Below are 26,728 nucleotides of genomic sequence, written 5' to 3' on the forward strand. Positions count from 1 at the left end.
GTGTGTATACTGCTGTGGGAACAAAAGAGAAGACATGACTAATGCTACATGGGGGATTTGAAGAGGGCTTCTACACAGGAGAGGCATGTGAACTGGTTCCTGAACGACAAGAAAACATGAGCGGCTAAGCAGAAGGAGGAGCAAGGACCAACGTATGGGGGTGTGAAGGAGAGCAGCACTGTCAGCAGCGAGGAGTTCGGTACGGTCGATGTGAAAATGAAGCCAACACCCAACACAGGCAGCCCACTGGGCACAATGTGCTTTGTGTAGGCTCTTTGCAGGGCAAGATTCAAACTATCACAGATAAAGGGGAGTTCAAGTTCATATACTTTCATCAAGACAATAAATGGGTTTCATCTCAAGGACCAAATGGCTGCCTGGAGCACCATATTGAAAAGGATTCTAATGCCCAGTCTGGGCTCAGTGGGAAAAAAACCATCAGTGATGTCTGCCATGAAGAGAGAAAAGCGTAGCACAGGTGCCACCTGTTTGTTGACCCTGATTCTAGATCAAGGCTCAAAGTTCACATATGAGAAAACTGAGGCCCAAAGACACAGCTGATGAACAGCAGAGTCAGAATAAGAACCAGGTGTGCAGACCCCACGCTCTTCCCATTCTGTGCTCCAGGATCCCCTTTTCACCTGAGTCAGAAGCATTTAAGGCTGCAGATTCATTATAAAGAAAAGCAAATCTGCTCTAAGTCTTGGGTCAAATCATTAAGAGGCTTAAATTTATGGGTCCAAAACAAGTAAGCTTTGTGGAATAAGGGTGCTGGTGAGAAAAGGATGGGCTCATTTGCAAGGGCATCCTTATAGAAAGTTAATCCCAATAAAAGTCTTTCCCATGTTGCCGCCCCAGGCCGAGTATGTTGTGCTGGGCCAGACTTCACGTGTGGTCAACTCATCTGCCCAGTGAATAGATAGGGTGGTCTCCTCTAGCTGGGGCTGTGATGAGGAGCCCCTCTGACTATCCAATGAGGAATTCTTGAAGCTTCCACTTTCCTCCTAACAGAATCTTCCAATCTGGAATAACACTCAAAATGACTGAGGCTGCTGGTTTGTCAGAAATCCAAGCCCCATAACCACGATCTTTTTTTAGTTTTTAATTGGGGAGAGTCACTGTGGCTGAGCTACATTTTCCTCTCCTTCAACACGGACCCTGGAAAGCAAGCAAACCCCCTTTTCTGCACACATTCATTCTTTCTTTCAACTCTTCCTCCTAGAAAGGGGGGTGGAGATGCCTGTTGCTTTTAAGCTGCCATTTTGCACCCTCTTTAGATGGGAATCCAACAAGTCCACAAGACTGAGGATCACAGGTTACCTGGTATTTTGCCATGGAAATTACACCACTTAAATTTGAAGTCAGATTTTATTTTATGTACAAGTCTAACTAACACCTTTTAATTATATAGACAGCTTTTAAAAATCCTCAAGCATGCTACAGTTTACATGTTGGGTTTTTTTGTTTTGTTTCGTTTTGTTTCTTCCTGATCTGCCTGTGAAGTTGAAACAGTAATCTCAGTTGGGTGGGGGGGATCTCACTTTGAGGGGGTGGGAATCTCATTTGGCAGGGGTGAAGAGGTAATCTCATTTGGGTGAGGAAAGAGGTAATAACCTAAGTTACAGGCTATATAAATACCACAACCAGGGGTGGCTCAGTCAGTTAAGTGTCTGACTTCGGCTCAGGTCAAGATCTCACAGTCTAGAGCCGGCTTCGGATTCTGTTTCTCCCTCTCTCTCTGCCCCTCCATCACTTGTGCCCTCGCTGACTCTAAAATAAATAAACTTAAAAATAAATTTAAAAAAAAATACCACAGCCAGTGACCCCAGAGTTTCATAAAATTAAGGGGGTTTCTAAAAAACAAATAGCAACCTAGTACAGCAGTGGTCCAGTGTGAGAAGCCTCCCTGGGATCCATCCTTCCAACCTCTTCAATGTCCCAGACTGGGAAGGGGAGAGAGGAGGTAGGACATGTGATCTAGGTTAAGCCAATCCCAACAGTCAAACACCCTGGCCAGTGATTGGTTAAGAGGGCAAGTGGCACATGCTGGTCCAATCACAGTAAACCCCAGGGTCTGCCTTCTTCCTCAGAGAGGTGTGGATGTGGGTATGGCTGTGTGGCCAGGAACTGCTACACCAGCCTGTCCATGAGCAGAGATAACAGAAAACAGAATCTAAGAGAAACAGAGACAGGGTTCTGAAAACCTCAAAACCTCTGGGTCAAAATGCACCTGCTGCTTGCCCTACCCCTGGACTGTTTAGCTGCAGGAGCCAATGAGCTCCCTTTTTGGAGGAGCCAGGATAAGTTGGGTTTCCTATGATGTGGAAGCATACACAGACTAACTGATACATTTACTTTCAAAGTCTGTCTCTTCTGCTTCCTGGCTATGCAACAAGTCACTAAACCTCTCAGTGCCTCAGTCTCCCCAACTGTAACACAGAAGTAATACCTACTTCATAGGGCCGTTCGAATTAAGTGACATACTTGATGTAAAGCACCAACCTAGCACAATCCCTGGTACACGACAGATGTTAGCTCACCTACCCATCCTTGAATGATGGTTCATGAGAGACTGTTTTCAAGAAGCACTCACCACTCTACTAGTTAGCCACAGTGTTAGGACTACAGGGCTTTTTCCTACAGGTAAACTAGTTAGAGAATTTGATGACAGCAAGAATGAAAACTTTTGTGGCAGAGGACACAGAAAGAAGAAGTGACCAAAGCCACAGCTGCTTTTACCAACCAGCTTAAAGAATTGTCTTTAGGGGCGCCTGGGTGGCTCAGTCGGTTGAGCGTCCGACTTCAGCTCAGGTCACGATCTCACGGTTCGTGAGTTCGAGCCCCGCGTCAGGCTCTGGGCTGATGGCTCAGAGCCTAGCCTGGAGCCTGCTTCCGATTCTGTGTCTCCCTCTCTCTCTGACCCTCCCCCATTCATGCTCTGTCTCTTTCTGTCTCAAAAATAAATAAACATTAAAAAAAATTAAAAAAAAAAAAAAAGAATTGTCTTTAAGAAAACATTTCTTGGGACACCTGGGTGGCTAGGTCAGTTAAGCGGCCGACTCTCGATTTCAGCTCAGGTCATGATCTCATGGTTTGTGAGTCTGAGCCCCATGTCAGGCTCTATGCTGACAGTGTGGAGCCTGCTTGGGATTCTCTCTCTCCCTCTCTCTCTGAACTCCCCTGCTCTGTCTCTCTCAAAAATCGTCTGTTAAATAAACAAACAAACAAACAAATAAAATACTTGTAGATATTGTGAAATGATCACCACAGTAGCCTAGCTAACATCCGTTACCATATATAGTGACAAATTTTCCTATAACTTTTAAGATCTAATCTCTTAGAAATTGTCAAATATGCAATACAGTATTATTAACTATAGTCACCATGCTACACATTATATTCCCATGAGTACTTATTTTATACCTGGAATTTTGTACCTTTTGACTCTCTTCACCCACTTCACCCACCTCCCACACTTCTTATCTCTGAGTTTGGGCTGTTTTTTTGGTTTTTTTTTTTAAGATTTCACATACAAGTAAGATGAGACAGTATTTGTCCTTCTCTGACTTATTTCATTTACCATAATAATGCCCCCAAGGTCCATCTGTTTTCTCACAAATAACAAAATTTCCTTCTTGTTTATGTTTATGGCTGAATTATATATATACATACACATACACACATACACATATCTCACATTTTCTTTATCCATTCACCCATCAATAGATACTTAGGCTGTTTCTTTGGATAAATACTCAGAAGTGAAATTGCTAGATCATATGGTAGTTCTATTGTTATCTTTTTTAGGAACCTCCATACTGTTTTCCACAGTAGTTGTACCAATTTACAGTCCTAGTAACAGTACCCAATGGTTCCCTCTTCACTGCATCCTTACCAACACTTGCTATCTCTTACCTTTTTGATAATAGCCATTGTAATGGACACAGGGTGATATCTCATTGTGGTTTCGATTTGCATTTCCCTGATTACTGATGTTTGAGCATTTTTCACGTAACTGTTGGCCATCTGCAGGTCTTCTTTGAAAAAATGTCTTATATACTCTCTGCCTACATTCTCTGTCTTATATATTCTCTCTATATATATTTTTTAACTGTATTGCTTGGACTTCTGCTATTGAGTTGCTGGAATTATTTATTCCATATTTTGGGTATTAACCTCTTATCAGATACATGATTTGCAAATATCTTCTCCCATTCCTTAGGTCGCTTTTTCATTTTGTTGATGATTTCCTTTGCTGGGCAGAAGCTTTTTAGTTTAATGAGGTTTTTCTTATTTTTGTTTTTGTTGCCTTCCAATTGTACACTTTTCAATGTGTCATTTGTTGTATGTCAATTATACCCCAATAGAGTAATTTTTTTTAAGAATTCTTTTACTTTTATATAATCTCTGCACCCACTGTGGGGCTCGAATTCACAGCCCCAAGACGAAGAGTCACATACTCTACCGAGTCAGCCAACAAAGTAATTTTTTTTAACTTTTTAAAATGTTTGTTTTTGAGAGAGAGAGCCTGTGTGTAAGCAGGGGAGGGGCAGAGAGAGGGGGAGACAGAGGATCTGACACGGGCTCTGCGGTTCAAACCCATGAAATGTGAGATCATGACCTGAGCCGAAGTTGGATGCCTAACCTACTGAGCCACCCTGGTGCCCCGGAGTAATTTTTTAAAAATTAAATGCTTCTGAGCTCATATGTTCAGGTGCCTGGGAAACTAGACAGGAACCACCATACCACAAAATGGACAGACTTGATTTTGGCCCTAATGCAAAGGTGTTCTTTGAATGCAACCCTGGTAACACTCAATCCACTGCTGAACCATCCCTTATCTGGACTATTACCCACTTTTAAGGACAATGCAAATATTTCAGCAGTCCCTTGAGGTATTTCCTTGAGAAATATCTCCTTCACTTAGACAAAAAGCCATTGACTGGAAGCTCCCAGAGGCAGATGTCTGAAGCTCTCTCTGCCTTTGAGAAACCCAAGCCTGCCATGTTCACAAGCAACAGGAGGGGCCTTACATTCTAAGGTTATTAGCTCAGGAGTTTCAACACATACTTGGGGAGTGGGAGGGAGAAATCCTGCGAAGTGTGAATGTCTTTTGTCTTAATATCATCCTGACATCTTGAGGATGATCTGTTTTCTTTCTTACAAGTTGGGCCCAAGCTTGTCTTTAAAACAAACAAACAAAATAATAAAGGTAGGATCCTTTTTTCCCCTTCCCTTGGTCAAGTTCATTAATGCACTGTACCAGCATTAAAATGATACACTTTTTTAGAAATATTTCCAACAAATACACACAAAAACAGAGGACAAAAAGAACAGTACAATATCAGCACCATGCAATTGAAGAAATCAAATGTTACAAAGAGTTGAAAGCCCCAGCACACCCCTTCATGGCTGCACACCCCCCACACCCTACAGGCAACCACTATCCAGAGATTGGTGACAGTCATTCCAATGAACATATCTGTATTTCCATTACATATGTAAAACTATATAGTATCAGAGCATATGTATCTTCCTGCAATTTGCTTTTTCTGCTCAACATTGTTTGCAGAACTGATCCAGGGAGATATACTTGGTAATGTCACTGTTGCCTGTGTCTACATTCTCTTTCTTGGCCCACCTCTAATTTCAGCCACAGTTAGGATGGGCACAAATCACTCTCCGGGGTCCACCTACCAACCCAAGCACTCGCCTTTTCTTTTCCCTTTTTGCACCAGCAGAGCCAGCACGCATGGGCGTCCAGCCTGGAAGTCTGAGGAGTGAATGCCTCTATCACTGAGGCTAGTGGATCGCCAGCTTCCTGTCCTCTCAGGAGGGCAGTTCTAGAGGCGTTCTGTACATTTCTCGGGAGGTCCCAGCAGAACTGAGCCACTGCTGCCCACAACAGTGGCCCTGATAACTCACCCTACTACTGGTTTCTCCTCCTTCCCTGTCTCACTCACGGTACCTCTTTCCTGCTTCCTGGGATCACCTCCCCTGAGAAAAGCATCTCCACATGGGTGTAGGTCCTTGTGTCCAGCCCACTCTCAGCAGAACTCAAACTAAGCAGTTCTAATTTATTTATTATTGCTCTGTATCCTGTCTTTATTGGCATAATTTATTTTAAATTTTTTTTTTTTAACGTTTATTTATTTTTGGGACAGAGAGAGACAGAGCATGAACGGGGAGGGGCAGAGAGAGAGCGAGACACAGAATCGGAAACAGGCTCCAGGCTCTGAGCCATCAGCCCAGAGCCTGACGCGGGGCTCGAACTCAGGGACCGCGAGATCGTGACCTGGTTGAAGTCGGACGCTTAACCGACTGCGCCACCCAGGCGCCCCTTGGCATAATTTATTTTAAAAGAATATGCCCCTTGGGGCACCTGGGTGGTTCAGTCAAGTAAGCATCAGACTCTTGACTTTGGCTGGAGGTGTAGAGTCTGCTTGGTTGGGATTCTGTCTCTCCTTCTCTCTGCCCCTCCCCCACTCATTCTCTAAATAAATAAATAAATAAACTTTAAAAAATTTTTAAGAAAAAAAGAACCTGGATCCTTGATGACAGAGCACTGGGTCCCACAAACCCATAACCCACCCTGTGCTTGCTGACATGCGTCAATCAATTTCCTTATATGTGAGCCAGTTTGGGGTCCAATTCCTGCGGTTGAAAGGATTCTAACTGCCCCACTGGCCCTCTTGAAGGCTCTTCTCATTGTCCATTTCATTCTGATTTGATCCATACACAGTGTCTTAGGGATCATGGTGCCACTTGTCCCAAATCTCAGATCCTTTCTGAATGTCCTGATGCCAATCAGCATGTTCTAACCAAATCCCAAATCTGATGTCCCCCTTCACCGCACTCACTACCAGCCTAGAGTAGTAAACACCTGAGCCTTTCAATCAGAGAAGTGTGGATTACCTGTTAGCCCTACCTAAACACTTCCCATGTGGCAAGTACTTTACAAAATTTAGCTCATTAAATCTTCACACCCACTCTTTCAGGTAGAAACTATGATTATCCCCAATTTACAGGTGAGAACACTGTGCACCAAGGCTCCAGAAAAATCACATAACTCAATCCTAGGTCACACAGTAAGTCCCAGATTCAACCCCAGAGCTGCCTGGCACCCAAGTCCTCCTTTTTTAGAAATTTTTCTTTTTCCTTTTATTTTTTAAAATGTTTACTTTTTTATTTTGAGAGAGTGTGCATGCATGAGCAGGGGAGAAATAGAGAGAAGAGAATCCCAAACAGGCTCCACGTGATAAGCACAGAGCCCCACACAGGGCTCAATCTCACGAACCGTGAGATCATGACCTGAACCAAAACCAAGAGGCAGTTGCTTAACTGACTGAGCCACCCAGGTGCCTCCCAAGTCCTCATTGTTTTGTGTTTTTTTAACGTTTATTTATTTTTGAGAGACAGAGAGAGACAGAGCGCAAGTGGGGAAGGGGCAGAAAGAGGGAGATACAGAATCTGAAGCAGGCTCTAGGCTCTGAGCTGTCAGCACAGAGCCTGACACGGGGTTCAAACTTACAGACCGTGAGATCATGATCTGAGCCAAAGTTGGACACTTAACTGACTGAGCCACCCAGGTGCCCCCCAAGTCCTCATTCTTAACCACAACTTCCCTCCTCCCAGAAACCCAAGAGAAGTAGGTGTTGCCCTCAGCTGGCAGATGGACAGGAAAATCAGACTCAGCCTCAATCCCACTACCTTAAAAAACACCACTCATTCCTGGACACTAGCTGGAGGCATTTCAAAAGTCCAATCTTGGGGTATATCTTGCTTGCAGAAACTACAGGACATGCTACTCTGAGACCGGGGCAAGGAGTGGGGGGGAACAGTGTCATAAAGAGCAGATCAGGCCATCTTGTTTGTATCTATTTACAATGGACATAGACTCCAAAAGAGCTCAAAACTCAAATTAGGCTTTAGGGAATTAAGGTCGGTTACCACCACATAAAGGGTTAAGATGGATTATTCTCTTAACACCATAAGAACAATGACACAACTTTAATATATTCCATTTCTCTAGAATCATTCTGGACTGAAATGGGTTTATTCACTTAAAAAAATTCAAATTATGGGGTGCCTGGGTGGCTCAGTTGGTTAAGCATCCAACTCTTGATTTCAACTCAGGTCATGATCCCACGGTTTGTGAGATCAAGCCCCACATCGGGCATGTACTTATAGCACAGAGCCTGCTTGGGATTCTCTCTCTCTCAGTCAATCAATCAATCAATCAATCAATCAACTTTTTTAAAAAATTCCAAATGAAATTTAATTTTCTAAACAACTTTTATTTGTAAAAGACTCCTATACACATGACAGAACTTAGTTCTGTGATTTTCTTACTGAAACCCTTGTGGCCTGTCCTGCTCTTCATTTACATTAACCTACTTCTAGGATTCCCATTAGATTGTGAGCTTCCCAAGACAGGTGACCAAGCCCCAGTTCCCTCCGTCCTAGCCTCTAGGATCCTGGCACAGATCCTGGCACTCAACGAAGGCTCTACAAGTATGTATCAAACAAAGCATCTATACATTACTATTCTGAGCTATTGGTGACACTCTATCAGTCTCTTTGCATCACTAAGACATTACTCTCTTTCCAATTCTTTCTCAATTCTTCTGTGTAGGTCAGGGAAAAAGGCTCAATGTGGTGCTAGGTTACTCTGAACACCTATCTCTGGCTAATTTTCCTTTTTTAAAAATTTTTTTTAATGTTTATTTTTGAGAGAGAGGCAAAGTGTGAGTGGGGGAGGGGCAGGGAGAGAGAGGGAGACACAGAATCTGAAGCAGATTCCAGGCTCTGAGCTGTCAGCACAGAGCGCGACACAGGACTTGAACTCATAAACCATGAGATCATGACCTGAGCTGAAATCAGACGCTTAACCGACCAAGGCACCCCTAATTTTCCTTTTTAACCAAAAGAGTTGGCCTCCTGCTAACAATAGGCAATAGCGCTAGCCAGAATTTCATAACACTGTTTTGGGTTTATTTACGCTTACCTCGATTTACCTAGTGACACTGCTTTTTTTGTTACAACAGTGACAAAAGTCTCCTTTTCAAATGCACTTGATTTCAAAATGAGTCAACTACGGAGGGAGGGGGGAGGCAGATATTAAGAAAAATGAAATAGAGGCAGCCATGGGACATGGCAAAAATAATATAAGTTGTTTCTTTACGAATGACTGAAGTTTGGGAGACACAGACTAGTCCAGTTCTCCCCTTTCACAGACAGGAAAACAAGCTGAGAGACAGAGGCAGGGCCTCTCCAAGGCCCCAGTGATGGTGGAAACGGGCCCAGGTCTGCCCGGGACCCACAGTCGTGCCAAATCCAGCTTGCTCTGGGCCTTTCCCAGGACTACAGACTGGTCTCCGGAAGCAGAGCGGTGAACACCTGCTGATCTTATTGATAACGCCTGATGGTCAACTTTAATAGCTGGTGAAACAAAAGCCATTGTGCAAGTGTTTAAATTTTTGCCCTGTCACATGGAAACAGTGCCCAGGCTGACTAATTTCTTCCCGTCATTAAAACGCAAAGATCCGCATTAGTCATCACTCAAGTAAAACCCCCACAAATTCTACCTCTGGGAAAGGTGTTGGGTGTTCTCTGCCCCTAAAAGAGACAACCTAAAAATGACACTCCCTTAAAAGGCTGCAGTATTAGAGATCTGGCCCAGCCAGGAAAACAGCAGGCAGCTTGTATTCACGGAGAAACTGAAGGAAATAGGCAGCCGCACAAGACACAGATCCCTTCAGCCAGGCAGGACTAAGACTCGTGTACCCCTGAAAAGAAGTGGGAATGATGCCCCCCCACACACAACCTCCCACATCCTTCTAGACTTAGGAGCCATAGAATTTTCTGGTGCCGATCTCCTCCAGTCACCCCAGTCCAATAACCCTGATGCTGTTTGTACAGGGTGTGACCCCAGGATCCCAGTTTCCAAGCACTACTGTAAAAATATTGTCACTAGCTCCATGACATGAGTTTGGGCAGTGCTGGGCTTCAGACCACACCCAGGACAGCAAAAGTCTTGGCAGGAAGCCCCACCACGATCCCAGGTATCAAAGGGCCAGGACTAGAGGGAGAGGAAACAGTGCCCAGGGCCAAGGCAGAGCCAAGCCTGGCTCAGGGAGGGCAGCTGGTACACACCCCTTTGTCCCAGATTGGAAGCACACAGTGAGGCAGTGAGCACAGTCTCATCTGCAGCATGGCCGCTTCCTCTCCATCCTCCTCGACTGAGCCCTGCGAAGGGTGAAGTGGGAGGTGTGGGGCTGCACAGTAATTATGCCGATGCCAGCAACACAAGAGCAGCAGCTGTCATTTACTGATCACTGCCTATGACCAGGAGTGGTGCTAAGGGCTTGAGACGCACATTCTCTTTATACCTTAGAACTCAATGAGGCAGAGCAGTTTATCATCACATTCTGCATCTAGAAGACAGGCTCCTAGAGGCAAAACACTCCCTGGGGTCAGCCAGCTCTCAAGGGGCAGAGCCAAGGCTCATACCCACGAGCATATCACCTGGGCAGTATAACAGCCCCTTCCATGAGAGCAAAACCAGGAAAGAAATGGGAGGGGAGGACATCCTAAGAGACAAAAAGAATTAAAGAAAGAAAGGAGGGGCCAAAAATCTAGTTAAAACAACAGATCCGTTAGCCGTTAGCCAAACAGGACAAAAGGGAAAGTGGGGGAAGACGTCAAGAATAGTTGGCACCTGTTTTCTACCCTTAACCTAAGGAAGCTTGGCCGGAAGACCAGGAAGTGCCTCTGACCCATGGTTCCTGCCCAGCAGCCACTGAAAAACCCAAGTCACCTCTTCTAAAAGCAGCTTATTCAGTATGAGGTACCTTTGACCAATTTCTGGGAGTATTCCCACCCACCTCTCTTCTTCCAAGATAATTAGGTCACTTCTTCCTCCAGTCTGAGGGGGCCACCCCAGGCCAAAGAAGGAGGAGAGAGAAAGGGGAGGAGGAAGGAAAGACCACCATTCATGGGGCACTTATCATCTGCCACATGCTTTATAAAGACTGTATCGTTTAATCTTCAACAACACCAACAACTGGGGCACTGTTGATAGCCTGGGACATGGAACCTCAGAGAGGTCAAGGAACTTGCCTCGGGTCTCCCAGCCGGCAAGTGGCAGGGTCTAACTGACCTGTCCTCTTAAGCACACTCAGGAAGCGGTCTCATTCCAACTCCTTTACCTCGAACAAGGCTAAGACAGGCTAGTGTCCTGAGGGCTGTTGAGAAAATGTTTCAAAACACCAGCCATGCATATAATATTCATACTTCTAAAAGTTCCCAGATGGGCACGGGTGAACCAAGCTGCCCAACTACATTCTGTTCAGCTCATATTTGAGACATTTAAATTGCTAATAGAGCTGAGCAACTAAAAAGTCAATGAATTTCCACGCTAGGCTAACCATGAGAAGAGGGCATAATAGTTACCAAACATAATAACTATTATTAAGAGACCCTGGCAGTCCCAATAAAAGTTGGTCCTAAAAACTTTTAAGAGGCAGAAAGTAGATGAAACACCCCCACTCTGTGGTTGACCAAAACATATTTCTAGACCAAGGGAGACTTGAAACCATGAGCCTCAACCAAGACCTCCAATTTTAATGCTGGCACAGCTCCGCGGTAATTTGAGGATGAGTCTTGTTACAACCATCAGTATGATCAAAATGATTTCACAAAACGTTTCCGGTCCAGTCTCATTTTTCCTGAGAAAATGCAATCCCCTTTTCCCATTCTGATCAAAAGGCAGCCATTACCCAAAATTCCCTAAAAGTAGAAAAACATTTGTTAAGGTTTCTCACAACATGTGATATGGTTTTTTCTTTGTATTTCTCTATGTTCTTGCAACTCTCTTACAATAAGCACAAATGCAACTCTTTTTTAAGCTTACTTATTTTGAGAGAGAGAAAGAGTGCATGTGAGGGAGGGGCAGAGAGAGGGGGAGAGAGAATTCCAAGCAGGCTCTGCACTGTCAGCCCAGAGCCTGACACGGGGCCTGAACCATGAACGCTGAGATCATCACCTGAGACAAAATCAAGAGTCAGATGCTTAGCCAACTGACCCACCCAGGCACCCCCCAAAACAACATTTTAATATAAAAAAAAAGTATTTAGAAGTGAATTCTGAAGACATGCTGATGATTTTCCTTGAGGGTTAAAATTTCTCAGACAAGGGTTTGAATCATAGTCTGCCACATATTCAGTGGCTGATCTGGGGCATGCCTCAGTTTCCTCATCTGTATAATGGGGATTACAACAATAACTACATCCCACAGGATTGCAATTAGGCTTCATTTAGCTATCAGTGAAAAGCACTGATCACAATTTCTGGTATTGGTAGGGATTCAATATATATTCATTATTATTAATGAAGCTAGGCTACTATTAATATAGTGACTCTCAGTGGCTTCCATTTATATCCCTTTTCTAAGCCTCACATGATCACTAGGAAAAGGCCTTATTCTCTAACAGTTGAAGCAAATCATAGACGTTCAGAGAATGACTATGAGGCGCTGAATTCTTTAAGTTCAGCATCACTGTCCCAAAAATGAGGTGTTCTACTGGGACCCTGGACCCCGAAGTCCACTGCACATAATTCCCACTTCACTACTGGCCCCAAAGGATAAGTATTTTGCATTTTCTGAAAGCAAGTCTCTTGCAAACCAATTTAATGTATCAGATTTATTATTCAACCCATCTATGCCTGAAGCTGTGTATTTACCCGATAATTTACTTATTATGTTCCTACTAGGTGCCAAGCTCGGAGCCAAGGAGGTGAACACAGGATTCAACACCTGCCCCTGAATCAGCAGTCATGATCCAGTGGGAGAGCAAAACAGGCAAGTTAGGAGATCTATAGAGCTCAGGAAGCTATGAAATGGGGTGGGCATGGGGTGAGTGGGGAGACGTGGGTGTCCAGGAGAGGGTCTCAAGCCTCCCACCTCAGATGTGACTTCCCACAGGTGTCAAACAAGAGTGCCAAGGGACAGGAGAGGTAATTGTGGTAAGGGATGCATGCCTGACAGGACACGTAATGTGACACCTGGATCATTTCCTATAAAGGACTCCCGGACAGGAGAGGCATTCCCCAGGTGCCAGCTTGCCTCCTTTGGTGCAGATAAGGAATGTGACATGCCACTGCCTGGGTGCTTGCAAGCCAAGATTCCTAAGGCTCCTCCTCTCAGAACAGACTGGGTGCTGCTCCTGGAGGGCTGGAAGCCCCACAGAGAGGCCCCTCATCCTCTGCCTCCGCTGACAAGGAGTCTTATAAACACAACCCAGAACCGCCTAGTTACAAAGGCCTATTCGGGACTGAGCCCTAAGACCTCAGCACCTTTGGTCCCCTGGAGGGTGGCGCCTAGTACCCCACCCCCACCCCCAACCCCCTGCCTCGGGCAGGCTTTAAGCCACCAAGGGAACAATCACTTTGTTCTTGAAAAGAAACCCCAGGCCCAGCCATGCTCCCAACAGACCGCAGAATGCCAAATAATTCCCGTTTCCCTGGAATATCTGATAAATCACTTCAGGGAGGTACAGAGGAATCAGGGTGATTCACACAAGCAGTGCAGTACCAGCACGATAAGAACTTGATTATTTTCTTGGGGGCGGCAGGGGACATGAAGGAATCTGATTTTAGCAACCGAGAATCTTTTCAGACCCCAGCCTCCACGGGAGGCCTGCCTCTGCCTCGGTCACAAGCAGCGGGGGGCCGAAAGTAACACCATTCTTGTTTGTAGAAGGAAAGCCCACTGCTGCGTGCCTTTTTTAATCTTAAAATCTGAATTTATGGGCCGCAGCAAATTTACATATCCCTGCCACAAATCTCCACCCATTTCCCTATAGCTCAAAAGCCAAAATTCCACACTGTATTCTCGTTATATCTAAACGGAAATTCCAGAGAAGTTGTCTGGCATGGCAAAAGCTGACCAGCCTTATGAAAATACCCAGAAAGGTGACCCATTTAGTCAAAAGAGCTTTCAGATCTCCATGAGAAAAGGAATTCATGCCAGCATAAAGGGCCTTCAGAGAGGGAGAACAGGAGTGTTGTGTTAACGCCCAGACCTTGCAACAAACCAGCCCCTGCGATTTCTGGGGAAGGCTGAGCACTGAGTAGGCCTGCCAGACCGGCTTCCTTTCTTGGGAGTGCTGTAGGAGAAGCCCTTGGGGACACAAGTTCAGCTCTGGAGCAGCTTGGCGGAGCTACGCGACACAGCAAGGCTCCATGAAGATGAGCCAGGAGCTGCTGGCTTGGCATGGGAGCGGGCAGCGGCTTGTGCCAGGGCGGCCAGACTGATAAAGGCGAAATGCCAGCCAGAAAAGAAAGGTTCTGCTCAGCAGCAGGCACAACCCAACACACTCTCCCGCCGGTTAATGTTTAAAGGTGGCAGAAGGAAAGGATGGAGAGTGAGGTCATTTCGGAGAGGGAACGACTGTGCCAATGGTGACTGTCACCAAGGATCTCCCAGCACAGCGAGGTCTCCACAAACCCCACCACTCCCCACCCCCACCCCCCTGCCACCCCCGCAAGTGGTGTGCACCGTGAGCCCCACAGGAGTGCAACCAGGAGAAATTCCAGGGGCACCTCCTCCTCATCTCTGGCCTCTAGGCCTCACAAAGGAAGCCCTGCCTGGCTGCCCAAAGCAGCCTCCAGCGGGTCCCCACTGCAAACCTGCAGTGAAATCACTGACCCTGGGAACCAAATAAAGGCAGAGGTGCCCCAGAACGGAAAAGAAGGCCCCAAAGCTCTACAGTACTGGAAGAGGCATGGCCAATGGGCCAAAAAAAAAGTTTTGTTCTGTAGAAGAGAATTTCAATTTCACATTAATCAAGCTCAAGGAGCATTTCAAGCAAAAAACAAACAAAAAAAGGACTAAACTAAAGCTGCATGAATTCTCTCACTACAGTATATCTAGTTTAAGTATGAAACCAAACTTTAAGATGAAAAAAAAATACTTTGCAGTTTAATGCAGGCAAACATCATGCCTGGCATGTGAAGGGAGGCTGATTTGAGCCTCAGTTTTCTCACCTGTAAAGTGGAAATAAATACAAAGCCACTCACATTGCAGGGTTCATAATGAGGATTAGAAGCAATAAAGGCAAGGTACTCAGGACATACTTAGCAGATGGCAGCCATAGGAAAATGTTAGATACTATGTGAGAGGATGCATGTGCACACCTCAACACTCAGTACACAAATGTCTTCATCCGTGTGCATCCTTGGAAAAGCCAAGGAATATGCAGGAGGAGGACAAGTGTCCTCCTTACCTATCCATTCTACCTATGCTAGGTTTTGATGATGGGGGAAAGGAGGAGGTCACATGTTCTGTCAAAATAATTCAGACCTATAACCAGTCCTGACTAAGTGAAAAACCAAACTGCTTTTTGCTTATAGTACAAGAAAATCTTAACCAAGGACATTCTACTGCACAGAGACTGGTCAAAAGGGGATCAGGGAAGGTAAAAGTTATATTTGGGTGTAAGTAAAATCCCATCATTTTTTTTTTTATAACTGAACAGCTTGCAGAAGAGCTATGACAACTATCTACAACTTATCAAATGAATGTATTTAAGGCAACTGCTGTAAGGCTCTTGGAAGAAAGGTAGCAACTACATGGATAGCACAGTATGTTTGGGGATGAAAGAAATCATGACACTAAGTGGACAGAATGAAAATACCCAACAGTATTTTCATCCTTTATACCTTGTATAACTACTCTCATGTACTGCTTTATCCTTTAGTATATAAAGAGAACCATTTGGTTTTCTAATCATCTTTCCCCAAAACTCTCTCCCTAGAACATGGACTCAATTTCCCAAGAAAAGTGAGCAAGGCACTTAAAAAATACAAGGCCACTTTCCAAGCCCCAGAAGGGGAAAGTGCTGTTGTTTATTATACAGTAACCCGAGCCAATCTGGTGATTATTGAACACGTTTAATGGATAACTAGATTTACAACATTAATGAAGGATGGCTTCTAGTAGAATGTCATGAAAGGCAATTTTAATCATTATAAGAGCAGGAAATAGCACCCATTTAGACTGAAATGACTCATTCCATTGGGCTTATTCATTTGGTTCAACGTGTTGGGGGAAAGGGACAGAATTATAGATCCACCTCCTTAACTGAGGATAACCAAACATCAAAACTAAATGCAGAATAGCAACATGGGGGGCGGGGGGAGGTGAAATGCAGAAATACAAGCCCTCAGGGGGCCTCCAAATAGGGTATATGTACCACAAGGTGCGCAAGATAATTCATTAGAGCACAGGAAAAATCAGATTTTATATTTCCATTTGTCATCTAAAATGAAGGTAAGTGTTACTAATATTTAATATACAGACTGACAATAATATATGAATATAGCTTATAAATTTGCATATATGAGAAAGGGGCACATTAAAATTTTTTACTGGCAGGAATGACTGGAGTAACAGTCAAGAGGGCCCCAGATCAGATGATCCATTTCAGCTGGGTTCACCTACCCTACACCAAGCATCCTCAAGGAAGATGCCTGGCTGGCAGCCTCCTGCCTCAGAAGGCCCTTTGTGAGACAGCTCCTGTCACCTGTGCCACCCCTCTGACCTCCGTGTGACAAACTCTGTGCCTCACTTGGCTAACTGTCTGTTCGCCTGCCTAATTCTAGTCAGGGTATAGGCCCCGGCTTAAAGGCCCTCCCTCCAGGGAGCCCTCCAGACTACCCATCCCAGCCTGAGGGAAGGTGCTCCTCTCCCCCACCATCCCCCCCCCCCAGAGGGCTTGCCCTCTAGATCTTTACTACCTCCAGAGTGGCCTACCATCGCCACCAACAGTAGCAACTGGGAGGGGGCTGGAAGTACGGAATCTCAGCCTTCTCACCTGACCTACTGATCAGACCCACAATTTTACCAAGGTCCCCAGGTGATTTTTGTGTGTGCCTGAAGGTTTGAGGACACTCTCTGGTTACTCCCTCCTCTGCATTGAGCAGTATAGGATGCAAGCTGGGGCCTTGACTCTCATTATCCCTCTGGCCCTAGCACCGGGCCTGGCCCAGAGTTGGTCGTTCCTAGATTTACTGAATAAGGAAAGGAAGAAAGAAAGGATCTTAGGAGGCATCTGCATCAGAAGTTCCAAGCTGGGGGGAAGGAAATATCTGACACACCAGATGACAGCAGTAGGACTGGCCAGAGAGTAGATGGAAAACAAGACAAAGTCCTAGACGTTAAGGGTTCAGAAGCATATTGATATCAATAATGATAATGCCAGCACTATGCTATAAACTTAACTTAGTCACATATAACGCTCTCAGCAACTAAGACAGGAACAACTATTCTCCATTTTACAAATGGGGAAAGTGAGGCCCAGAAAGGTTAAGGCAGTGGACCAGAGTTGCACAGCTGTTAGGAAGCAGAGTGGGGCTTAGAATCCTGGCAATCTAGCTTCAGACGCACGCCCTGAACCCTTCAGCTATATCTACGATAGCCTACTATGTGCTGACCCAGAGGCCATTTATGGAGAAAGCAGATGACGTGGTACCCCCCGCCCTGAAACCACTGCAGCCAAGGCCCAAAGGCTCTGAGCCTGAGCGTCTGTTGCCCAAGGAGCAAGGCAGCCATCCTCAACTACCCGGTACACCCGCCCCAGCACAAAACCAGTGTCCCGGCAAGGAGGGGAGGGGTAGTGCCCAGGAGACGTAATCTGGGTCCAAATCAAAGCCCTCCCTTCAGCACAGCCTCTCCAAGAACGAAGGCAGCTGCTGCCCGGCACTCTGGCTCTGCCGTTGCTGGAGGAGCTCCGCAGAGCCCAAACTGCCATCTGGAAGTGATCTGGCCCAGAGATTCCCGCACGGGGTGAAAGGATGGAATGACCAGCTGCCCCAAGCTCCAGTCCAGGTCTCAGAAACAAAGCTGCTATGAATGGGCCTCGGAGGAAGCCACAACATAACCAGGGGTCCTCCCCTTCCAAGGAGGCTAGTCCACAGCCCTGTTATAGCAAGCAGCAGCGACACTAGCCAACCAAGCTGGACTCCCCAGTGTGGCCCTGATTTCAAACGTCCTTTAGGCGTGCAAACCCTCCAGCATGGCTGTTGAGAACACTACTGGCCAGTACTTTATTTATTGAGTAAACACTCACACGGCACTTACCATGTGCTGTTCCAAACATTTTTTAAAATATTAACTTGTTTAATTTTTATAACAACCTTTTAAAGGAGGTAGTTATCATTCCCATTTTGGTGATAAGGAAACCAAGGCACCGAAGTTTCTTAACAGCTACTTAGTGGCAAGTGGGATTTGAACCAAGAATCCTTGCTCTTAACTAAGGTAAGATCCACATCTCGCACTGTGTTACTTTGTTGCAAATGGCCCAGAACTCGTTAATTCTGACAAAGTAGGCAACTTTGCTACTTTTAAAGCATTCTCTACTACTTTCGCCTAAAAAGACCCACTTGGCGTTTACCAGGTAGTTCGGGAAAGAATAGAATTCAGGATTACTGTATTTGTATGTTATTTGGGTGGGGGCAGGGCAACAGGAAGGGAAAGGGGCTGAGTGCCATGGTGACCCACCACCCTGGAAACTCTGCCCAGTGACCCAAGGTCTTGGGAACACACACCCTGCCTGCTCTGGGGCGCTGGCCTGGCACAGGCACCTTAAGTAAACATTAGGGTCAGACCGCATCCTCTGAAAAGGAAAGAATTCCTTCTTCTAAAGGATCAAACCAAAACACACCACCCAAACTTCCAGGCAGCCTTGATTGTCATTCTTGGGCTGGGAGACCCCTTTTTCTCCAAATTGGCTAAGCTGCCCAGCGTCAGAAAGGTTTTTGGAAAAACAAGTAAATAAAACTGCCAGCTCCTGGCAGGCAACTAGAATGATTTATGCTGAGGCCTCACTATGAACTGCCCAAGACAGACCAAGAAACCGAAGAAAATCTTCAACTTTTGGATGCAGCCTAGACTGGGCCCACCTTACAACAAATCACAAATGTGAATAAACAGCCAGAACTGTCTTTCCCTGAATTCTAGGCAGAAAAACCAGTCCTCTGGCAGCTTCTGACCATCTCATGTCTCAGAGCTGGGCGCCTGTATACAACTCTTATGATTCTCAACAATGTACATTGTTGGAAGTTATCCAAAGTATACAAAACCCTGTATCCATTCAAAGATACCTTCCCAGATTATGGACTAAAACACCATCCATTAAGTAGCAGGAAATACCACCACCACTGCCACCACTACTCCCCTCCCCCCCCAAAAAAAAACCCCTGTGAACACAGGGCAGCCATTCCCTCAACAAGTTCATCTTGATGCTAGATACAAACTGATTCTGCTCACCTCCTGACGTGACACTCATCTCATGGGACCCTCATCCCAGTTCAAAGGATTCATCCTCTCACCTAAAGCCTTGAGATTCCCTCTTTGCTCAAGACTTTGTTCAAGGCTCAAAGCGTGAGTGTCCAGCTGCTACCCCAACATCCCAGACTTGCAAAATCTGGTGTTTCCGGGGCTCTCCGGCTGGGGGGAGAGGGGCTGTATTTCACTCATTTCTGACGATGAAAAGCAGGTCAGTTAAGGGTCAGTTTCTCAACTGGGCAGACCCAGCTTCCAGTCACCATTTAGTAGCGGAGTGATCTCCGCAAGTTACTTCACTCCTGTTTCCTCATCTTTAAGTGCAGATAATAATACTAACAACAACCACAGAAATAACAGAAATGACCATTTTCTAAGCACTTAGGCAGAACCAGGGCAAGCCTTGTACCCTCCCAGTGACTTGGTGAAGCAGATGGTTACATAGACAAGGAAACCAAACCTTGAGGATTCCAGGCGGTGATCAATGGGGCGATGAACAGAACACACAGAACACCTAGTGTGTCCCAACAAACTGGAGCCAGGGTCTTTGTCAGCACAATGCAACACAGCCTAAGCAGTGAATACTTGAACTGAAGTCCGAGCTGGACGGGACTTTCTTCTGAAGGGCCATTACCCAGAACTGCCCTGGGAGCAGGGAGAAGAGGCCTCAGGCATCACCCCCATGGGACTTCTGGCACTTGGCAAGTCTCCCTCCAGTCTTCAGAGGCTGGAAAACCTGTTTACTGTGAGATCTTTCTGGAGAGCAACTAGGCAGCCAATGATAAGAGTCATAAATGTGGTCACACTCTGACCCAGGAATGCCACTTGGGGGAATAGGATCCAAGAAATAATTTTAAAATAAAATGAAACAATGTAGTGTGTGGTGGGAACAGGTCCACAGCAAGAAGTTGCCAACAGCCCACAACTCCACAACCAGAGAAGGGGAGGCTAATTGGGAATGTCAGGACAACGCTATGTCCTAGGTGGGTTCAGGAATGAAAATCATGAGGGTCAACAGGAAAATGTAAGGGACCAGGCAAAGTCTAGAATGAGACCCCCAAGTTCAGGGCAGTGACGGGAAGCCACGGCGGAGCCAGCACAGCCTCTGTAAACAGTTGGTAAATTAGGCAGTCCAGGATTTTCTGGTGCTGTGGTTTCATTTGTTTGTTTTGCTTTGCTTTTTTGAAGAGATTTCATGTCATGTTTGGATACTCCTGATTTACTTTAAGTCTCTTTGCCCATTTAATTAAACAAATACACATTTTTAAAACAAAGAAGAAGCGATCCCAGTTGAGCTCAGCCAGGCCTTGAGATTCCCCAGAAGGAAAGCTGGTTTCTGAAAAGGGGAGAGTTCCAGGATAATTCTGGGGCTCTCCTTCCACAGCTGTAGGAGATGGGACCCCAAAAAAGAGGCAGCCTGTTACACAGCTCTGCAGAGAAGCCACCCTTGATGGGGCGGCTGCCTGGGCCCAGGAAGCAGGAAGCGGCCCTACCTGCCAGGGCAGGTGTGGGGGAAGGGGAGGGAGAGGACAGAGGAGACTCAGCCTAGAGGGAACCCCTTTTGCTCTGGAGAAAGTCCCAGCAGCCACACCCACCCGGTGCAGCCCATCACCCACCACCCTTTCCTCCTATCACAGGAGTCACTATAAGGCCTGGCTTTCTCTGGAAGAGACCCCAGACCCACGCCTGGGTCAGCTCCTCCAGCAAGAGCCTCACCTGGCAGAACACACACACGCACGCGCACACACAACACACACACACACACACACACACTATGGGTGCACACACTTTCTCTGCCCATCCACGCTATGTACACACTACATCCTCTGTACACATAAAAGTGCACACATGCACCCACATAACTACACACCCCTTCCCTCTACAGTCACAGCCCACGCCCTCAGCAGCCTTGTGGCTTTCCTGGAAGCTTTCAACTACCCCAGGTCCTAGCGGGGACCTGACCCTCATTCTCTCTTCCCAGCAGAGGGGAGCGGAACCTGACACCAACTCCCTCCCCCTTCTCAGGAAGACCCTGGTGTGGGGAAGGATAGGAGAGGAAGGCAAAGTCTCCTTTCATTGTACCCGCTTCCCTTCCATTCTCAGCGAGACTCTTCCTACTTCCAAGACCTTGGACAAGTCTATTAACTCTCTGGACCCCCCTCCTTGTCTGTAAAGTAGGTCTAAGGATACTTCCAGCTCCCCCAGCTTGTGTAAGGACTGAGAACTTGGAAGGCTGCTGGCACACAGCACGCACAAGTTTGGGCTCTCCCTACAAAACAGTAGTTACTATACCACTACCGTCCCTAAATGATCACTTCGGCGGCAGAGCTGGCTCACCCCAAGGCACCCAGCCAGAGCTGAGCTGGGAGCAGAGGGAGAGAGGAGGACACACACACACACACACCCCGCAGCTCCCCTTCCCACCTCTGGGCCCACACCCAAGCCAGAGACGGCGGGGGAGGGTAACAGGTCGCCGTCCCCACCTGAGCGGAGAGGCCCCAGGCTCGGAGAACTGTCCCTCCCCAAGTCTCCCGCCAGGCGTCAGAGCCACCGCCCGTTCGTCAGCCGCTGAGCGCACCAGCCTGGGCGCAGCGGGGTGAGCGTTTTGGGGAACATCTGAGCGGGGCCCCACTTCTGTGGACCGTGGACCAGAGGTTTCCAGCTCCCCCTCAGGGGCACCGCGGGTGCGGAAAACATGCCACAGCCCCAGCTCTCCCCGTGCAGCCCCAACCCAAGCCCAGGATCCACAGCCCCCCAAGGACGCACAGCGAGGCCATCACACAAAGTCCTAGCCCAGGAAAAGACACTGGGAAGGAGACCTAGGTCTCCTGCGTCCCCACTCCCGGGAGGACAACGCACCCCGCTTCAGCGCCCACACCCAGCCCGCGGCTGCTGGGCGCGGTGGGGGCGCGCGGCAGGGGGACCCAGGCTTTCCCCCGGCGCACGCGCGGGGGCGGGAGAGTACACCTCGGCGCCCGGCTGGGCCAGGGCACTCACCGATGGACACGAGCTTGATGCTCTCACGGTCCAGGAACTCGAGGGCCACGGACACGTTCTCCAGCTGCATCTGGCGGAAGGTGGGCCGCTGGTGGTACTTGCGGTACATGCGTTTCTGGCTGAGCACCTCGAGCAGCGCGATGAGCCGCAGCCCATCGCTCAGGTCGGTCTGCAGGTTCCCGATGCGTTTGTTCACACACTTGAGGTGCTCGTTGCACCAACGCGTGAAGGTGTTCTGCTGGATCTTCTTCCACGGCGCGTCCTCCGCCAGGTCCTTCTCAGTTACCGGCATCCTGGCGGCGGGGAGAGCGCAAAGCGCAGCGACTGCCCGGGACTGGCGTCGGGAGGCCCAAGGGCCGGGGGAGCGAGAACCGAAGCGGAGCGGGAGCGGGGCTCGAACTCGCTGCTACTAGAGCCGCGGCCGGGACTGCTCTGCAGCCGCCTGCCCCTCGCCGCGCGAGGCGTCTGGACCCGCGCCTGCGCACTGAGCCGACCCGCCCTCGAGGCCCCGCCCCGTCCCAACCCCTCGGCGGGCGTTCCCGGACCACGCTCGCCCCCTGCGGTCCCAAGCGTGCACTGCACCCCACGGCCGGCAAGGTGTCCAGGGACCCCGTGCTCGGTGCTCACTACCTAGGCGAAAAGGAAGCCAGTGGGGAGACATTGGCTTAAGAAGAAGGTCACCGGAGTAAGGGGCGTTCAGGATGGGCGGGAGCGGCGGCGTGGGCCATGAGAGAGGGGAGTGAGGGGAGTAAGTAGCACTTGATCCACGTATAGGTTCGGTAAGGTTCAATAAAGGTTTTTATTGACCTCCTGCTGTGTGCCAGACAAAAGTGTTAGGCACTGGAGGACACGGAGAAGGAATGGACACTTTACTATTTGTATCAGTTAAATTCACGTGAATTATAATAGTGTCATCAGTAGCATTTACTGAGTGCCTATTGTGTGGGAGGCCCTCTTAGCACTTGAGAACTAATGGTAAATAAAACAAACATTCCCTGGCTCCTGGGTGGCTTTGTCCTTAAGCGTCCACTCTTGGTTTCACTCTGGTCATGATCTCACAGTTTCTTGGGTTAGAGCCCCACTTTGTTAGTGCAGAACCTGCTTGGGATTCTCCCTTTCTCTGCTCCTCCCCACTCTCGATGTCTCTTTCTCTCTCAAAATAAATAAATAAACTTAAAAAAAAATTTTTTTTTAAATAAGACAAACTTATTCCTTGACCTTGAGGAATTCATACAGTAATGGGCGAGAAAAGTACAAATCAACTATCACAAACAGCTTAGTAGTAGTAATAGAAATGAATAATTTTCAGTGCATATCAGTTTACTAATGCTGCTGTAGCAACTTACCAAAACTTTGTCTTTAAAAAGCCACAAATTTATTATCTTGCAGTTCTGTAGCTTAGATATCCCTCATGGGTTTCACTGAACTAAAATCAAGGTGTTGGCAGGATGCATTCCTTACTGTAGGCTTAGGGAAGAATCTGTTTCCTTGCCTTTTCCAACTCCTAGAAACCTCCCTCATTCCTTGGCTGTGGCCTCTTCCTCCATCTTCAAAGCCAGCAACATCAGGCTGAGTCTTTCTCACACCGTCATCTCTCTGGTTCTCCATAGTCACATCTTCCTCTTTTAAAGACCCTTGTGATTCCATCCGGACAGTTGGTTAACCCAGGATATTTTTAGATCAACTGATTAGCAATCTTAATCCCATCTACAGCCTTAATTCCTCTTTGCCATGTAAGTCATATTGACAGGTTCCGGAAATTAGGATTTGGACATCTTTAGGGGCTGTTATTCTGCCTACAAACACCATATATTGAGTACCTGCTGTGTACTCATCCAGGCCCTGTGCTAGGTTCTGGGATATAGCAGAAACTCAGGCCAGACCTCTACTGTCAAAAGCTGAATAATTGTAAAAGTAGCAGCTAGCTTTTCCTGAGTACCTGCTCTGCCCCTGTGCTAAGAGCTGTGCTAAACAGTTCCTTGGCTATTGGCCACACCTGACAAGAGTTAACTGGGAGGTTAAGGGACTTGCCCAAGGCATACAGTACAAACAGGACTGGAATGCAGGTGTGTAAGAAAAGCACAGAGTGTCCTGGGGCCAAGAAGAGACCCATAACCCAGGTTTAGGGACAGGGGTCTTCCTGGGGAATCTGAGTTGGGCAGGATGGAGGTCAAGGGCTTCCAGCCTGAGGGTTGCCCAGGAGAAGCCAGCAGATTTGTGGTTGTAACATTTATACAAACAAGTCATTTGCATACAACACTGAAGTGCTTTGTTCAGACAGATTGCCTCACTCACTGGAATGCTCAAAACAGCCAGGGGGTTGGGGGGAGAGTGGATTACCTGGCCCTGGCCCATAGTAGGGACAAAATAGCTATTTGAAGGACCATTCCACTCCTTCAGTGATTAAAGAGATTTGCTAGAAGTCAGCTGGTATGGACTAGGCAATGCTGGTCTTGAATCTGATTCTAACTCCAAAGTCTGCACTATGTCTAAAGGCCCCCTGAGAACCCTGTTCTCAGTCTGGGTTTTGCCTTTGTTCACACCATCTGAGCACCAAAATCACTAGAGGCAGTGTTGGTAACCTTTGCCTCCCTCATACCCAAGTTTCCTGGTTCCCCATGCTTTCTCCACCCAAACTCATCCATCAAAACTTATCAGCCAGTGTCTCACGCCCCAAGGCACCTGCTCCCTGCCAGGGAAGATTGGAGCTAATGGAGAAAGGGGGCTAAGGCCCCCTTTCCCATATAATTGTTTTCATCAGGTCTTGACACAAATAACTAAATAATTCTGCATGTAAAATATCCAGTACACTTCACCCAGAGCTGAGACACCCCATTTTAGGACAAGTCTAGTGATTCTCTCTACCCAGTCAGAAGAAACCAAAGAGTTCTCCAGGGAACAATTCATGGGAGATGAAGGGGCCTCGGTAATCACGGTAGAGGTAGAGGTCAGTGGCTTGAGAACTGAGGAGAGGAAGCACACAAAGTCTTCAGATGACTCCTCATCAATATTTGATCAAAGAAAAGGGCTGAACAACTCAGGTAGACATTTCTGCAGGTAGCATTTTAGCTAGTACATTTTTATAGTTTTGCCCGACAAGGCCTTCATTTAACAAATACCCAATCCCGGTTTTCTAAATTCTGTCCTAGCCTTCTCTGATCTCTTGGTATAGAACTGTCCAAAGTGGGGCGCCTGGGTGGCGCAGTCGGTTAAGCGTCCGACTTCAGCCAGGTCACGATCTTGCGCTCTGTGAGTTTGAGCCCCGCGTCAGGCTCTGGGCTGATGGCTCAGAGCCTGGAGCCTGTTTCCGATTCTGTGTCTCCCTCTCTCTCTGCCCCTCCCCCGTTCATGCTCTGTCTCTCTCTGTCCCAAAAATAAATAAACGTTGAAAAAAAAAAATTAAAAAAAAAAAAAAAAAAAAAAAGAACTGTCCAAAGTGGAAGAGTGTAAAGCAGCGAAAAGCCCAGGCTTTGAGTGTGACTTTTGGCTATTCTGGCTTTGTGATCTTGAACAAATAGCCTCTGCAAGCTCCAGTCTTCTGGTCTAGGTAGTGGAGGTAACACACCTCTTCCTAGGGTGCTTCGATAAGGCAAGCAAAACTCTTAGCATAGTGCCTGGCACACAATAAACACTCTATAAAGGTAGCTGGAAACCAGGCAAAATTAAGAGACCTCACTACCAGTCCCTGAAAAAGCCGGAATTAGCTGCATTTTCCCTAGCTGACTCTAGCATGTCTCTGTAAAAAGCCATGGCTCCCCTCTATGTCCGTTACTCACAGATATGCTGACACCAATCTGCTGCAGCCCCGAGAGATCCCAGTCAGAATAAACCGACTGAGAAAACACAAGTAGAGCCATCACCCCTACAGGTCAGCGTAGACCTGGCAGGACAGCAGCAGATGCGCAGACACCCACGAGGAGAAGACTGGCTGAACTTGAGGATAAACACCGGTGGAAGACTGAAGCACTATGAGTCTACTTCTCAACGTTGTACAAGTCGCCGGATCAGTGGGATGGGAGGGGTTCTTCTTTCTAAGCAAGTGTGTGAAAGTTCACCTGATCACCTCCATGCTTTTGCTCAGACAGTTCCCTCTGCCTAGAATGCTCTCATCTCTCCTTTCAACATGGGAAACCCATGCCTGTCCTTTAGTCTTCACTCTCTCTCTCTCTCTCTCTCTCTCTTTTTTTTTTAATGTTTATTTTTGAGAGAGAGAGAGAGAGAGAGAGCAGGGAAGGGGCAGAGGGCGAGGAGGACAGAGGATCCGACGCTAACAGCAGAGAGCATGATGCGAGGCTCGAACTCAAGAACCGTGAGATCATGACCAGACCCAAAGTCTGATACTTAACCCACCGAGCCACCCAGGAGCCCCTAGTCCCTCACTCTTAC

General features: G+C 47.2%; 1 protein-coding gene across 6 annotated transcripts in view; it reads right to left on the reverse strand.

The window, feature by feature from the left end:
- The window catches only part of FLNB (filamin B), a 144,629-nt gene extending 121,818 nt beyond the window's left edge, over positions 1 to 22,811 (reverse strand). For all 6 annotated transcript variants that reach the window (XM_086697811.1, XM_086697810.1, XM_086697809.1 and 3 more), the window contains exon 1: positions 22,343 to 22,811. In XM_086697811.1, coding sequence (XP_086553937.1) covers positions 22,343 to 22,634 — 292 coding nt within the window. In that variant the 5' untranslated portion in view covers positions 22,635 to 22,811. The remainder of the gene's footprint in view (positions 1 to 22,342) is intronic.
- Positions 22,812 to 26,728: the final 3,917 nt, after the last annotated feature.

This window comes from Puma concolor, chromosome A2, assembly GCF_028749965.1.
Source record: "Puma concolor isolate L17-30 chromosome A2, mPumCon1.1.hap2, whole genome shotgun sequence".
Taxonomy (NCBI): domain Eukaryota; kingdom Metazoa; phylum Chordata; class Mammalia; order Carnivora; family Felidae; genus Puma; species Puma concolor.